Genomic DNA, 13,161 nt, shown 5'->3' with positions numbered 1-13,161 from the left:
GTCAAACCAAAGACACTCCTTCGATATAAAGTCGTTTTTGACTAAAATAATAACGTGTCAGTTTGTCTCTTTCACGAAGTTGGAGTAATAACATGTTGAAATACTTAAGACATTGGCTCCAATCTAGGTTTTGCCTTTAGATTTAGAGAAAATGTACAACTAAGGAGGAATTTTTCACTTCTGACTTCTCAAACCCCAAATCACAGCATCGGTCTACTTCCTACAGTCTGCTTCCCCAGCGGTCCCAGTAGACTCGGGATGTTGGTCTCTGGGTTTAGGAATTCTGTTATGTCATTTCCTCATGAAGTTGAAAGGAAGTTCGTGGGCTAATGCACGTACGAAATGGATGTTGAAACTGTGGCGCACATTTCTCGGCAACAGAAGTCGGGTAAAAGTATTGATTTGAAGGAAAGACGAGCAGACTGGTAAGTCTAGAAGCTACTTACACACTATTATAAAGTTAGGTCGTAGTCAGACATTTAATAGTCAAGAGTAGGTTTGATCTATGATCTCTTATCACCATGGGTGTAGTGCTGAGGAGCGCGAGGGAGCACTTTCAATTTGAGAATACAATAAACATTATTCTGATCAATTCTAAATAAATTATATTTAATTACCAGGTAAATGGTAACGTTACTGTTACAAAAAAAAAACTGATTTCTAATAAGATTTTAGCACGGTTAGCTGAAGCTGAATAGTCAGAAAAAATTGGAGGATGGATTTCATGCATCTTTTAAAACAGGGCTCCCGATCCTGTTCCTGGAGAGATACCATCCTGTAGGTTTTCATTCCTATTCAAAACTAGTCACCTGATTAAAATAATTATTTGGTTTATAAGATAAATCAGGTTAGTTACAGCTGTGGTTGGAGTGTAACCCTACCGGAGGGTAGTGCTCCAGGAACAGGGTTGGAGTGAGACCCTACCGGAGGGTAGCGCTCCAGGATCAAAGATCCCCCTCAGATCAATCATGTCCGTTTTAGCCCTTCTGTCTACATTCTCAGATACATTTAGAAAATAACAGATTGAAAGACAATAAATAGTCTACTGTTAGTGAATACAAATAATTGTGAGACATGGCCTTGTGTTGCTGTACTGTCTATAACTACCTTAACAAACAGTGACTTATTATTATTATTATTATTATTATTATTATTATTATTGTTGTTGTTCTGTCTATAACTACCTTAACAAACAGTGATTTATTATTATTATTATTATTGTTGTTGCTGTACTGTCTATAACTACCTTAACAAACAGTGACTTATTATTATTATTATTATTATTATTGTTGCTGCACTGTCTATAACTACCTTAACAAACAGTGACTTATTATTATTATTATTATTATTATTATTATTATTGTTGCTGCTGTACTGTCTATAACTACCTTAACAAACAGTGACTTATTATTATTATTATTATTATTATTATTGTTATTGTTGCTGTACTGTCTAGAACTACTTTAACAAACAGTGACTTATTATTATTATTGACAGTTACCATGGAGATGTCATTTCACAACTACATGTTCACTTGATGCATTAAATCACCTGACTGTTTCTATGTCTGTTAGGAAATGTTTTATAGGAGATAATTAATTAATGATAACAATTGACATTAAAGAATTACTGTGTTGACCACAACCAACATGTTGGATCTCTGTTTAGTTGTCACTGTGTTAACCACAACCAACATGCTGGATCTCTGTTTAGTTGTCACTGTGTTAACCACAACCAACATGCTGGATCTCTGTTTAGTTGTCACTGTGTTAATCACAACCAACATGTTGGATCTCTGTTTAGTTGTTACTGTGTTAACCACAACCAACATGCTGGATCTCTGTTTAGTTGTCACTGTGTTAACCACAACCAACATGCTGGATCTCTGTTTAGTTGTCACTGTGTTAACCACAACCAACATGCTGGATCTCTGTTTAGTTGTCACTGTGTTAACCACAACCAACATGCTGGATCTCTGTTTAGTTGTCACTGTGTTAACCACAACCAACATGTTGGATCTCTGTTTAGTTGTCACTGTGTTAACTACAACCAACATGCTGGATCTCTGTTTAGTTGTCACTGTGTTAACCACAACCAACATGCTGGATCTCTGTTTAGTTGTCACTGTGTTGACCACAACCAACATGCCGGATCTCTGTTTAGTTGTCACTGTGTTAACCACAACCAACATGCTGGATCTCTGTTTAGTTGTCACTGTGTTGACCACAACCAACATGCTGGATCGCTGTTTAGTTGTCACTGTGTTAACCACAACCAACATGCTGGATCTCAGTTTAGTTGTCACTGTGTTAACCACAACCAACATGCTGGATCTCTGTTTAGTTGTCCCTGTGTTGACCACAACCAACATGCTGGATCTCTGTTTAGTTGTCACTGTGTTAACCACAACCATCATGCTGGATCTCTGTTTAGTTGTTACTGTGTTAACCACAACCAACATGTTGGATCTCTGTTTAGTTGTCACTGTGTTGACCACAACCAACATGCTGGATCTCTGTTTAGTTGTCACTGTGTTAACCACAACCAACATGCTGGATCTCTGTTTAGTTGTCACTGTGTTAACCACAACCAACATGTTGGATCTCTGTTTAGTTGTCACTGTGTTAACCACAACCAACATGCTGGATCTCTGTTTAGTTGTCACTGTGTTAACCACAACCAACATGCTGGATCTCTGTTTAGTTGTCACTGTGTTAACCACAACCAACATGCTGGATCTCTGTTTAGTTGTCACTGTGTTAACCACAACCATCATGCTGGATCTCTGTTTAGTTGTCACTGTGTTAACCACAACCAACATGCTGGATCTCTGTTTAGTTGTCACTGTGTTAACCACAACCAACATGCTGGATCTCTGTTTAGTTGTCACTGTGTTGACCACAACCAACATGCTGGATCTCTGTTTAGTTGTCACTGTGTTAACCACAACCAACATGCTGGATCTCTGTTTAGTTGTTACTGTGTTAACCACAACCATCATGCTGGATCTCTGTTTACAGGGGACAGTGCTCTAAAATGAGTCTCTCTGGGGAGAGAGAGGAGGGGGGCCCTGCCTCTAAAATGAGTCTCTCTGGGGAGAGAGTGGAGGGGGGCCCTGCCTCTAAAAGGAGTCTCTCTGGGGAGAGAGAGGAGGGGGGCCCTGCCTCTAAAAGGAGTCTCTCTGGGGAGAGAGAGGAGGGGGGCCCTGCCTCTAAAATGAGACTCTCTAGGGAACATGACACCAAAGCCAAGAGGTGAGATGACAATTTTTGAAATAATTATTAAGAGTTTATTTCCAAAATATTCACATTTGTTTTTTAATCAGAAATGGTTGTTTATGGGTACCTTCAATATTACTGTTCTCAGATTTTCAACTAATAGATTTTTGATGGGTATATATTTTTGTAATTATTATTATTATTATTATTACTGCATGTCCTCTTTTTGTTGTGATGTGATGTGGCCCATTTAAACAGCCAAAATGCTATTTTTAAAATTAGATTTTTTTTTTTACGACATCTTGTTTCTAAATGGCTGCTTGAAATTTGATATGCATCGAAATCTTCATTTGTAGGCATCGAATTGAGTGATTGCTGCTCAGGTTCACTGAGTTGCAAACCAAATGGACAGGTCTAGCTCATTGATTTGTAGATCTGAAGCAGTTGCTACCTCAGATTATGAGCCAAGAAGGTGTCATGAATGAGTTATGTAGAACCCACAGAAGGACACAGGGGTAAGAGAGCTATAAACCCAGAATGTTTTATACCTTTAAAACCCGAAACCTAACAATCAATCTAATGTATTTATGAAGACCTTTTTACATCAGCAGATGTCACAAAGTGCTGTACAGAAACTCTAACCCTACGTATAACCTATTTTAGCCTTAACCCCTAACCCTGTTTCTAGGGTAGCGTAGAACACTTCTAGAAACTATTATAGTACTAAATAGCATTTTGATTATTTTGTTATTCAAAACCTGTATAAGCATTTTGCTTTTATTGTTTTGTTATTTTATTACATTTATTATTTATTATAAACAAGCCACATTCGTTTTATTTTTCAAAAATGTGGTTTGAACTGGGTGACCTAGTAATCTCTATTTGAAAGTGCAACAATTGGTGTAGGATAGGTGGGGCAGGTTTGAGACTGATCTAAGGAATTAATGGGAAAAATACACTTTATTTCTCAGCTGCCTCACCAATGTCCTTACGTGAATTAATAACTTTTAATTGGTAAATATTTCCAATAGATGGCAGCATAAGACCACGAAGCATCAGTTATAGGCTACAAGCAGCAATATGATTGACATAAAATAGCATGCAACCACTGACTATGTGTCCCATGATTTTCTAAAATGGTCACTCATTACTTTAGTTAGTTATATATCTCGTGTTAGGGCTGTGTTGCTTTTGGGAGAGCAACAAATAGTGATTATAGCAGGTATTGAACCCTGGGTAAATAATTACTAGTCAGACCCTCAACCTTAGTATAACATTACATGCATTATAAAAAGTAATCTTAATATCTGATATTGCGAGTAAACAACCTCGGAATAGAAAAGACAAGAGTGCATCTTCCAGCCCTCCAATCAATTACATCATTCAACCCTCCCGGTTAGTAAATTTACCTCAACATTTTACCTTTATATTAAATTTACCTCAACATTTGACCTTTAAATTAAATTTACCTCAACATGCCCATTGGCTGCGCGAGAAGACAAAGCAGGTCGATGCTGGTTGATGAATTAGAGAATGAATGTACTGGGAAAATATGTTTTTCTCGACCAGAGGTGACTGAATTAATGTTCAGGCTTAATGATAATCGTTATATTAATGAAGTGTAAAACATGAGCATAAAACAGGTCATAATAAACATGAATCATCGTTATATTACTTCACAGTAATGTGTTAAATGTTTTTTCAGTCCTTCCTCTTGTGTTAGCAGTGTGGAAAGGGACAGAAAGAAGCGCAGGGAGTGGTGGTGTATCCAGGGAGAAAACTAAACTAACCTTCTGAAATGTCATTGTGGTCTTATGCTTCCATCTATTGGAATTATTTAGCAACTGCAGTAGTACTGAAAAATGTGTTATTCCTTACTAAAGTAGTAATTACTCAGAATTACTAGTTAATTTTATCACTTACAATCATAAAATAACAACTTATACCATAACAAACAATTAAACTGACATAAACCAAAATCACTATATATGTAGTTATTTAGTTAATTACCAAATTGAGCCGGTCGGTCACATTTGAGAGTGAGGGAGATATATAGCATTTTGCATAAAAAAACATGATTTTTGTCTCTGAAATGAAACCATCAAGTGATAGATTTTAAACAAATCCTTGTCTGTGAGAGATGTAATAATTAATACATAATTTCTTTAAACAATAAAAGCTGCTTTCTGTAAAGTGATATATAGCGTTTTGTAATGAAACCAGTGACCAGTCTATGGATCCTCTTATAGACTTTAGAGAGGGAGACTTTTCTACTGAACAAAGGTAAGAAGAACTCATGGGTCATGGTCAGTGAGTTAAACAACACTGTCTCTAGTCATTTCTCCTCTCCCATTTTCACATTTCTTTTGGTTGTTTTCATAATCCATAGGCTAATCCTTTTGTCCATTTTCATAGTCCTAAAACAATATTAAACAAACACAATATTCCCTCCCTGTGTGTGTGTGTGTGTGTGTGTGTGTGTGTGTGTGTGGGGTGTGTGTGTGTGTGTGTGTGTGTGTGTGTGTGTGTGTGTGTGTGTGTGTGTGTGTGTGTGTGTGTGTGTGTGTGTGTGTGTGTGTGTGTGTGCGCACTCCCTGGATGAAGAGATATAATCTCTATCCTGATTGCCTAGTCACTTTTACCCCTACCTACATGTACATATTACCTCAACTACCTGGTACCCCTGCACATTGACTCAGTACTGGTACTCCTTATAGCCTCATTATTACCTCAACTACCTGGTACCCCTGCACATTGACTCAGTACTGGTCCTCCTTATAGTCTCATTAATACCTCAACTACCTGGTACCCCTGCACATTGACTCAGTACTGGTACTCCTTATAGTCTCATTATTACCACAACTACCTGGTACCCCTGCACATTGACTCAGTACTGGTACTCCTTATAGTCTCATTATTATCTCAACTACCTGGTACCCCTGCACATTGACTCAGTACTGGTACTCCTTATAGTCTCATTATTACCTCAACTACCTGGTACCCCTGCACATTGACTCAGTACTGGTCCTCCTTATAGTCTCATTATTACCTCAACTACCTGGTACCCCTGCATATTGACTCAGTACTGGTACTCCTTATAGCCTCATACCTCTAACTATCCGTATAGCCTGATCTCTGAGAGTGAGACAGAAATATACTATTATTACTGTGTTAAACCTAGCAGTACTACTGATTTCTCTGACAGTGAGGCATATATATTATTACTGTATTAAACCTAGCAGTACTACTGATTTCTCTGAGAGGCAGATATATATTATTACTGTATTATACCTAGCAGTACTACTGATTTCTCTGAGAGGCAGATATATATTATTACTGTATTAAACCTAGCAGTACTACTGATTTCTCTGAGAGTGAGACAGATATATATTATTACTGTGTTAAACCTAGCAGTACTACTGATTTCTCTGAGAGGCAGATATATATTATTACTGTATTAAACCTAGCAGTATTACTGATTTCTCTGAGAGGCAGATATATATTATTACTGTGTTAAACCTAGCAGTACTACTGATTTCTCTGAGAGGCAGATATATATTATTACTGTATTAAACCTAGCAGTACTACTGATTTCTCTGAGAGGCAGATATATATTATTACTGTATTAAACCTAGCAGTACTACTGATTTCTCTGAGAGTGAGACAGATATATATTATTACTGTATTAAACCTAGCAGTACTACTGATTTCTCTGAGAGTGAGACAGATATATATTATTACTGTGTTAAACCTAGCAGTACTACTGATTTCTCTGAGAGGCAGATATATATTATTACTGTATTAAACCTAGCAGTACTACTGATTTCTCTGAGAGGCAGATATATATTATTACTGTGTTAAACCTAGCAGTACTACTGATTTCTCTGAGAGGCAGATATATATTATTACTGTATTAAACCTAGCAGTACTACTGATTTCTCTGAGAGGCAGATATATATTATTACTGTATTAAACCTAGCAGTACTACTGATTTCTCTGAGAGGCAGATATATATTATTACTGTATTAAACCTAGCAGTACTACTGATTTCTCTGAGAGGCAGATATATATTATTACTGTATTAAACCTAGCAGTACTACTGATTTCTCTGAGAGTGAGGCAGATATATATTATTACTGTATTAAACCTAGCAGTACTACTGATTTCTCTGAGAGTGAGGCAGATACATAGCATTATGCACAAAAAAGCATTTGTTTCTTAAATGAAACCATCAAGTGATAGATTTTAAACAAATAAATGTCTGTCATTGAACAACCCCATGCCATGATTAGATAGTGAAAAAACACACCAATCTCTTTCATAATGTCTTTAAGACATAAAAGCTAATTTCCGAACATTTCTGTAAAGTGATATGTTGCGTTTTGGAATGAAACTCTTCTTATGTTTCCCCATCTGAGATCAGAGTAGATGAGAGATGTAATGTTTTTCTCTGTTGTGTTGAAGTCCAATCAAGCAGGAGAGACCAGCCTCCCCTGTACCCAGCTGTGTGTCCATGAAGAGTGACCAGTCCATGGGTCATCCTATACATTTTAGGGAGGGAGACTTTTCTACTGAACAAAGGTAAGAAGAACTCATGGGTCATGGTCAGTGAGTTAAACAACACTGTCTCTAGTCATTTCTCCTCTCCCATTTTCCCATTTATTTTTGTTGTTTTCATAATCCACAGGCTAATACTTTAGTCCATTTTCATAGTCCTAAAACAATATTAAACAAACACAACATTCCCTCAGTGTGTGTGTGTGTGTGTGTGTGTGTGTGTGTGTGTGTGTGTGTGTGTGTGTGTGTGTGTGTGTGTGTGTGTGTGTGTGTGTGTGTGTGTGTGTGTGTGTGTGTGTGTGTGTGTGTGTGTAATCTCATGTTTTGTCCACAGAAACCAACAGGAGAGATCAGAGTCAGAGATTCTCAGTGGTCAGTCTTCCCAGAGTCATCAAACAGACCTGGACTCTATATTCAGTGTATGTGGTCCTGTTATGTACATTTGTTTTTGTTTACCTCAAGTAAAGTTGATCTGTCAATTATTCATTATTGTGTTAATGAGAAAGCATTTCTTCTCTTGCTTAACTTATTTACTTGATTTATTTCAGTTGCTTGAAGAGAAAATGATGACATTTGTGAAGAACGAGCTGAAGATGTTCAAGAGGATTCTTAGTCCAGAACTCCCAGAAGGCTTTGAGAGTCAGAAGCAGGATGAGGAAGTGGTGGACGCTGAAGATGAGAAGCAGGAGAGCAGTGCCAGAGAGGGGGCTCTGAAGATCACACTGCACGTCCTGAGGAAAATGAACCAGAAGGAGCTTGCTGACACACTGGAGAAATGTAAGATCTGTCTGCCTCATGTTGAATGCTGTTTTATAACATTTAAAAGCTGTGGCTAAAGTACAGCTAAAGTAGCTGTGTAACTCAATGATATTGTAGCAGCCTTAACACAACACCTAGTGGCCTCAACAAGTAGCAGAAGGGATGTGTTGTGGTGATTAATTTAGAGAGAGAGACAGAGACAGAGAGAGAGAGAGAGAGACAACATTAATAATACCATCAATAACACCAATAATAATACAATCAGTCACACCAGTCTGTAATGCATTATGAAAACATTTACACATTTATACAGACAGTTAAGAGAATAAATGATTATAATTTCAAATGTTATAACAGTCCTACAATACTGTAGGCATTAAAACAGACGTAATATTAATATCTTCTGTGTTATTTCTAGATTCAGATGAGCTTGCTGTGATTTGCCAACGTGAACTCAAATCTAATCTAAAGAAGAAGTTTCAATGTGTATATGAGGGGATCGCTAAACAAGGAAACCCAACACTTCTCAATAAGATCTACACAGAGCTCTACATCACAGAGGGTGGAACAGGAGAGGTCAATAATGAACATGAGCTGAGACAGATTGAGACAACAACCAGGAAACAAGCAAGACCAGAGACTGCAATCAAATGTAACGACATCTTCAAACCCTTAACTGGACAAGACAAACTTATCAGAACTGTGCTGACAAAGGGAGTCGCTGGCATTGGAAAAACAGTCTCTGTGCAGAAGTTCATTCTGGACTGGGCTGAAGGAAAAGCAAATCAGGATGTTCAATTTGTATTTTCATTCCCTTTCCGGGAGCTGAATTTGATGAAAGGGGACAAACACACTTTCATTGAACTTCTTAATCACTTCTCAATGGAAACCAAACAATCAAGAATCTCCATCTACAACAAGTACAAAGTTCTGTTCATCTTTGATGGTCTGGATGAGTGTCGACTGCCCCTAGACTTCCAGAAGAACAAGATCTGTTGTGACGTCACAGAGTCAACCTCACTGGATGTTCTGCTGACAAATCTCATCAAGGGAAATCTGCTTCCCTCTGCTCTCCTCTGGATAACTACCCGACCTGCAGCAGCCAATAGGATCCCTTCAGGGTGTGTTGACCAGGTAACAGAGGTACGAGGGTTCAATGACCCACAGAAGGAGGAGTACTTCAGAAAGAGATTCAGTGATGAGGACCTGGCCAGCAGAATCCTCTCACACATAAAGACATCAAGGAGCCTCCACATCATGTGCCACATTCCAGTCTTCTGTTGGATTTCTGCAACAGTCCTCAAACACATGCTGAAACATAAGAGAGAAGAGATGCCCAAGACTCTGACTGAGATGTACACACACCTTGTGGTGTTTCATACCAAACAGAAGAATGAAAAGTATCTTGGGAAAGAAGAGACAGGTCCACACTGGAATAAAGAGAGCATTCTGTCACTGGGAAAACTGGCTTTTCAACAGCTAGTGAAGGGCAATCTGATTTTCTATGAAGAAGACCTGAAAGAGGCTGGCATTGATGTCATTGAAGCCTCAGTGTACTCAGGATTGTGCACACAGTTCTTTAAAGAGGAATGTGTTCTGTACCAGAACAAGGTGTACTGCTTCGTTCATCTGAGCATTCAGGAGTTTCTGGCTGCTGTCTATGTGTTCCTCTCATTCATCAACAACAATGAGAATCTAATGGACAAACTGCAAACAAAAGACAAGCCTGAAGTTACTGTCTACAAGAGTGCTGTGGATAAAGCCTTACAAAGTGAGACAGGAAACCTGGACCTTTTCCTCCGCTTCCTTCTGGGCCTCTCACTGGAGTCCAATCAGAAGCACTTACGAGGTCTACTGACAAAGACAAGAAGCAGCTCACAGAGCCATGAAAAAACAGTCAAGTACATCAAGGAGAAGATCAGGGAGAATCCCTCTCCAGAGAGGTGCATCAATCTGTTCCACTGTCTGAATGAACTGAATGACCATTCTCTAGTGGAGGAGATCCAAAGCTACCTGAGATCAGGAAGTCTCTCAAAACCCAACCTGTCACCTGCACAGTGGTCAGCTCTGGTCTTTGTGTTGCTGACTTCAGAAAAGGAGCTGGATGTGTTTGACCTGAAGAAATACTCCAGATCAGAGGAAGGTCTTCTGAGGCTGCTGCCAGTGGTCAAAGCCTCCAGAGCTGCTCTGTGAGTACATAAAATGACATATAAGAATTAATCATCAGGAAGAAATATTCAGTTTAGAGAATAATACGTATTATAATTTGTATATAATATTATGTTTAAAAACATATTGAATAAATGCATTGATTTTCCCATTAGTATAACAGAATGACCACACAATTCTAGGAGACAGAAGATTAATCTATATGTTGTTAGAGAGATTAAACCAAATGCATTTTCCTTTGTCCTTCTATGCTACCGGTGTTAAATTAGCAGTGTGTCTGTGAAGTCATGATGATCTCTTTGTCAGGATGTCAGGCTGTCTAGTCACAGAGGAAGGCTGTGCTTCGCTGGCCTCAGCTCTGAAGTCAAACCCCTCACACCTGAGAGAGCTGGACCTGAGCTACAATCACCCAGGAGACTCAGGAGTCAGACTGCTCTCTGCTGGACTGGAGGATCCACACTGCAGACTGGAGAAACTCAAGTATGTAGAGGGTTTATGTCTGGAGACTCTGAAGTCAGTATTCCTGTAGTTGGTCAACAAGTGATAACTGTTCACCAGATCCACATGTGTTTACCAGGCACACAAAGTCCACACCATATGTGTTTGGACAGTGAAGCTTACAGTTTTACATTTGGTGCTATGCTCCAGCATTTTAGATTTCAGATAGAATGTTTCATATTAGGTGAATATACAGAATGTCACATTTTATTTGAGGTTAATGGTGAGAGGTTAGTACAGTGAGGGAAAAAAGTATTTGATCCCCTGCTGATTTTGTATGTTTGCCCACTGACAAAGAAATGATCAGTCTATAATTTTAATGGTAGGTTTATTTGAACAGTGAGAGACAGAATAACAACAAAGAAATCCAGAAAAACGCATGTCAAAAATGTTATAAAATGATTTGCATTTTAATGATGGAAATAAGTATTTGACCCCTCTGCAAAACATGACTTAGTACTTGGTGGCAAAACCCTTGTTGGCAATCACAGAGGTCAGACTTTTCTTGTAGTTGACCACCAGGTTTGCACACATCTCAGGAGGGATTTTGTCCCACTCCTCTTTGCAGATCTTCTCCAAGTCATTAATTTTTCGAGGCTGATGTTTGGCAACTCGAACCTTCAGCTCCCTCCACAGATTTTCTATGGGATTAAGATCTGGAGACTGGCTAGGCCACTCCAGGACCTTAATGTGCTTCTTCTTGAGCCACTCCTTTGTTGCCTTGGCCGTGTGTTTTGGGTCATTGTCATGCTGGAATACCCATCCACGACCCATTTTCAATGCCCTGGCTGAGGGAAGGAGGTTCTCACCCAGGATTTGACGATACATGGCCCCGTCCATCGTCCCTTTGATGCGGTGAAGTTGTCCTGTCCCCTCAGCAGTAAAACACACCCAAAGCATAAAGCATAATGTTTCCACCTCCATGTTTGACAGTGGGGATGGTGTTCTTGGGGTCATAGGCAGCTTTCCTCCTCCAAACACGGCGAGTTGAGTTGATGCCAAAGAGCTCCATTTTGGTCTCATCTGACCACAACACTTTCACCCAGTTGTCCTCTGAATCATTCAGATGTTCATTGGCAAACTTCAGACGGGCATGTATATGTGCTTTCTTGAGCAGGGGGACCTTGCGGGCGCTGCAGGATTTCAGTCCTTCACGGCGTAGTGTGTTACCAATTGTTTTCTTAGTGACTATCGTCCCAGCTGCCTTGAGATAATTGACAAGATCCTCCCGTGTAGTTCTGGGCTGATTCCTCACCGTTCTCATGATCATTGCAACTCCATGAGGTGAGATCTTGCATGGAGCCCCAGGCCGAGGGAGATTGACAGTTCTTTTGTGTTTCTTCCATTTGCGAATAATCGCACCAACTGTTGTCACCTTCTCACCAAGCTGCTTGGCGATGGTCTTGTAGCCCATTCCAGCCTTGTGTAGGTCTACAACCTTGTCCCTGACATCCTTGGAGAGCTCTTTGGTCTTGGCCATGGTGGAGAGTTTGGAATCTGATTGATTGATTGCTTCTGTGGACAGGTGTCCTTTTTTTTTACAGGTAACAAGTTGCGGTTAGGAGCACTCCCTTTAAGAGTGTCCTCCTAATCTCAGCTCGTTACCTGTATAAAAGACACCTGGGAGCCAGAAATCTTTCTGATTGAGAGGGGGTCAAATACTTATTTCCCTCATTAAAATGCAAATCAATTTATAACATTTTTGACATGTGTTTTTCAGGATTTTTTTGTTATTGTTTCTCTCACTGTTCAAATAAACCTACCATTAAAATTATAGACTGATTATTTCTTTGTCAGTGTGCAAAAGTACAAAATCAGCAGGGGATCAAATACTTTTTTCCCCCACTGTATATGGGGCTTTGGTGACAAAATGGATGGCACTGTGATAGACTGCATCCAGTTTATTGAGTACGGTATTGGAAGCTATTTTGTAAATGACATCGCCGAAGTCGAGGATCGG

At 39.2% G+C, this 13,161-nt stretch overlaps 1 protein-coding gene and 1 long non-coding RNA gene across 2 annotated transcripts; both read left to right on the top strand.

The window, feature by feature from the left end:
* The first annotated feature begins 224 nt into the window (after positions 1 to 224).
* On the top strand, positions 225 to 8,213 carry LOC145867123 (uncharacterized). The gene is made up of 4 exons (XR_014383226.1): positions 225 to 425; positions 3,021 to 3,254; positions 7,683 to 7,799; positions 8,110 to 8,213. It is a non-coding gene; the product is annotated as an uncharacterized LOC145867123 (long non-coding RNA).
* A 43-nt stretch (positions 8,214 to 8,256) lies between these two features.
* LOC145867120 (NLR family CARD domain-containing protein 3-like) lies at positions 8,257 to 11,567 on the top strand. The gene is made up of 3 exons (XM_082971175.1): positions 8,257 to 8,552; positions 8,953 to 10,723; positions 11,010 to 11,567. The coding sequence occupies exons 1-3, from the start codon at positions 8,273 to 8,275 to the stop codon at positions 11,230 to 11,232; spliced, it is 2,274 nt and encodes a 757-aa protein (XP_082827301.1). The 5' UTR covers positions 8,257 to 8,272; the 3' UTR covers positions 11,233 to 11,567.
* Positions 11,568 to 13,161: the final 1,594 nt, after the last annotated feature.

This window comes from Salmo salar, unplaced genomic scaffold, assembly GCF_965601325.2.
Source record: "Salmo salar unplaced genomic scaffold, fSalSal1 ptg000206l, whole genome shotgun sequence".
NCBI lineage: Eukaryota > Metazoa > Chordata > Actinopteri > Salmoniformes > Salmonidae > Salmo > Salmo salar.
The sequence above is the reverse complement of the archived record's forward strand: the minus strand, read 5'-3'. Positions and strand labels throughout refer to the sequence as shown.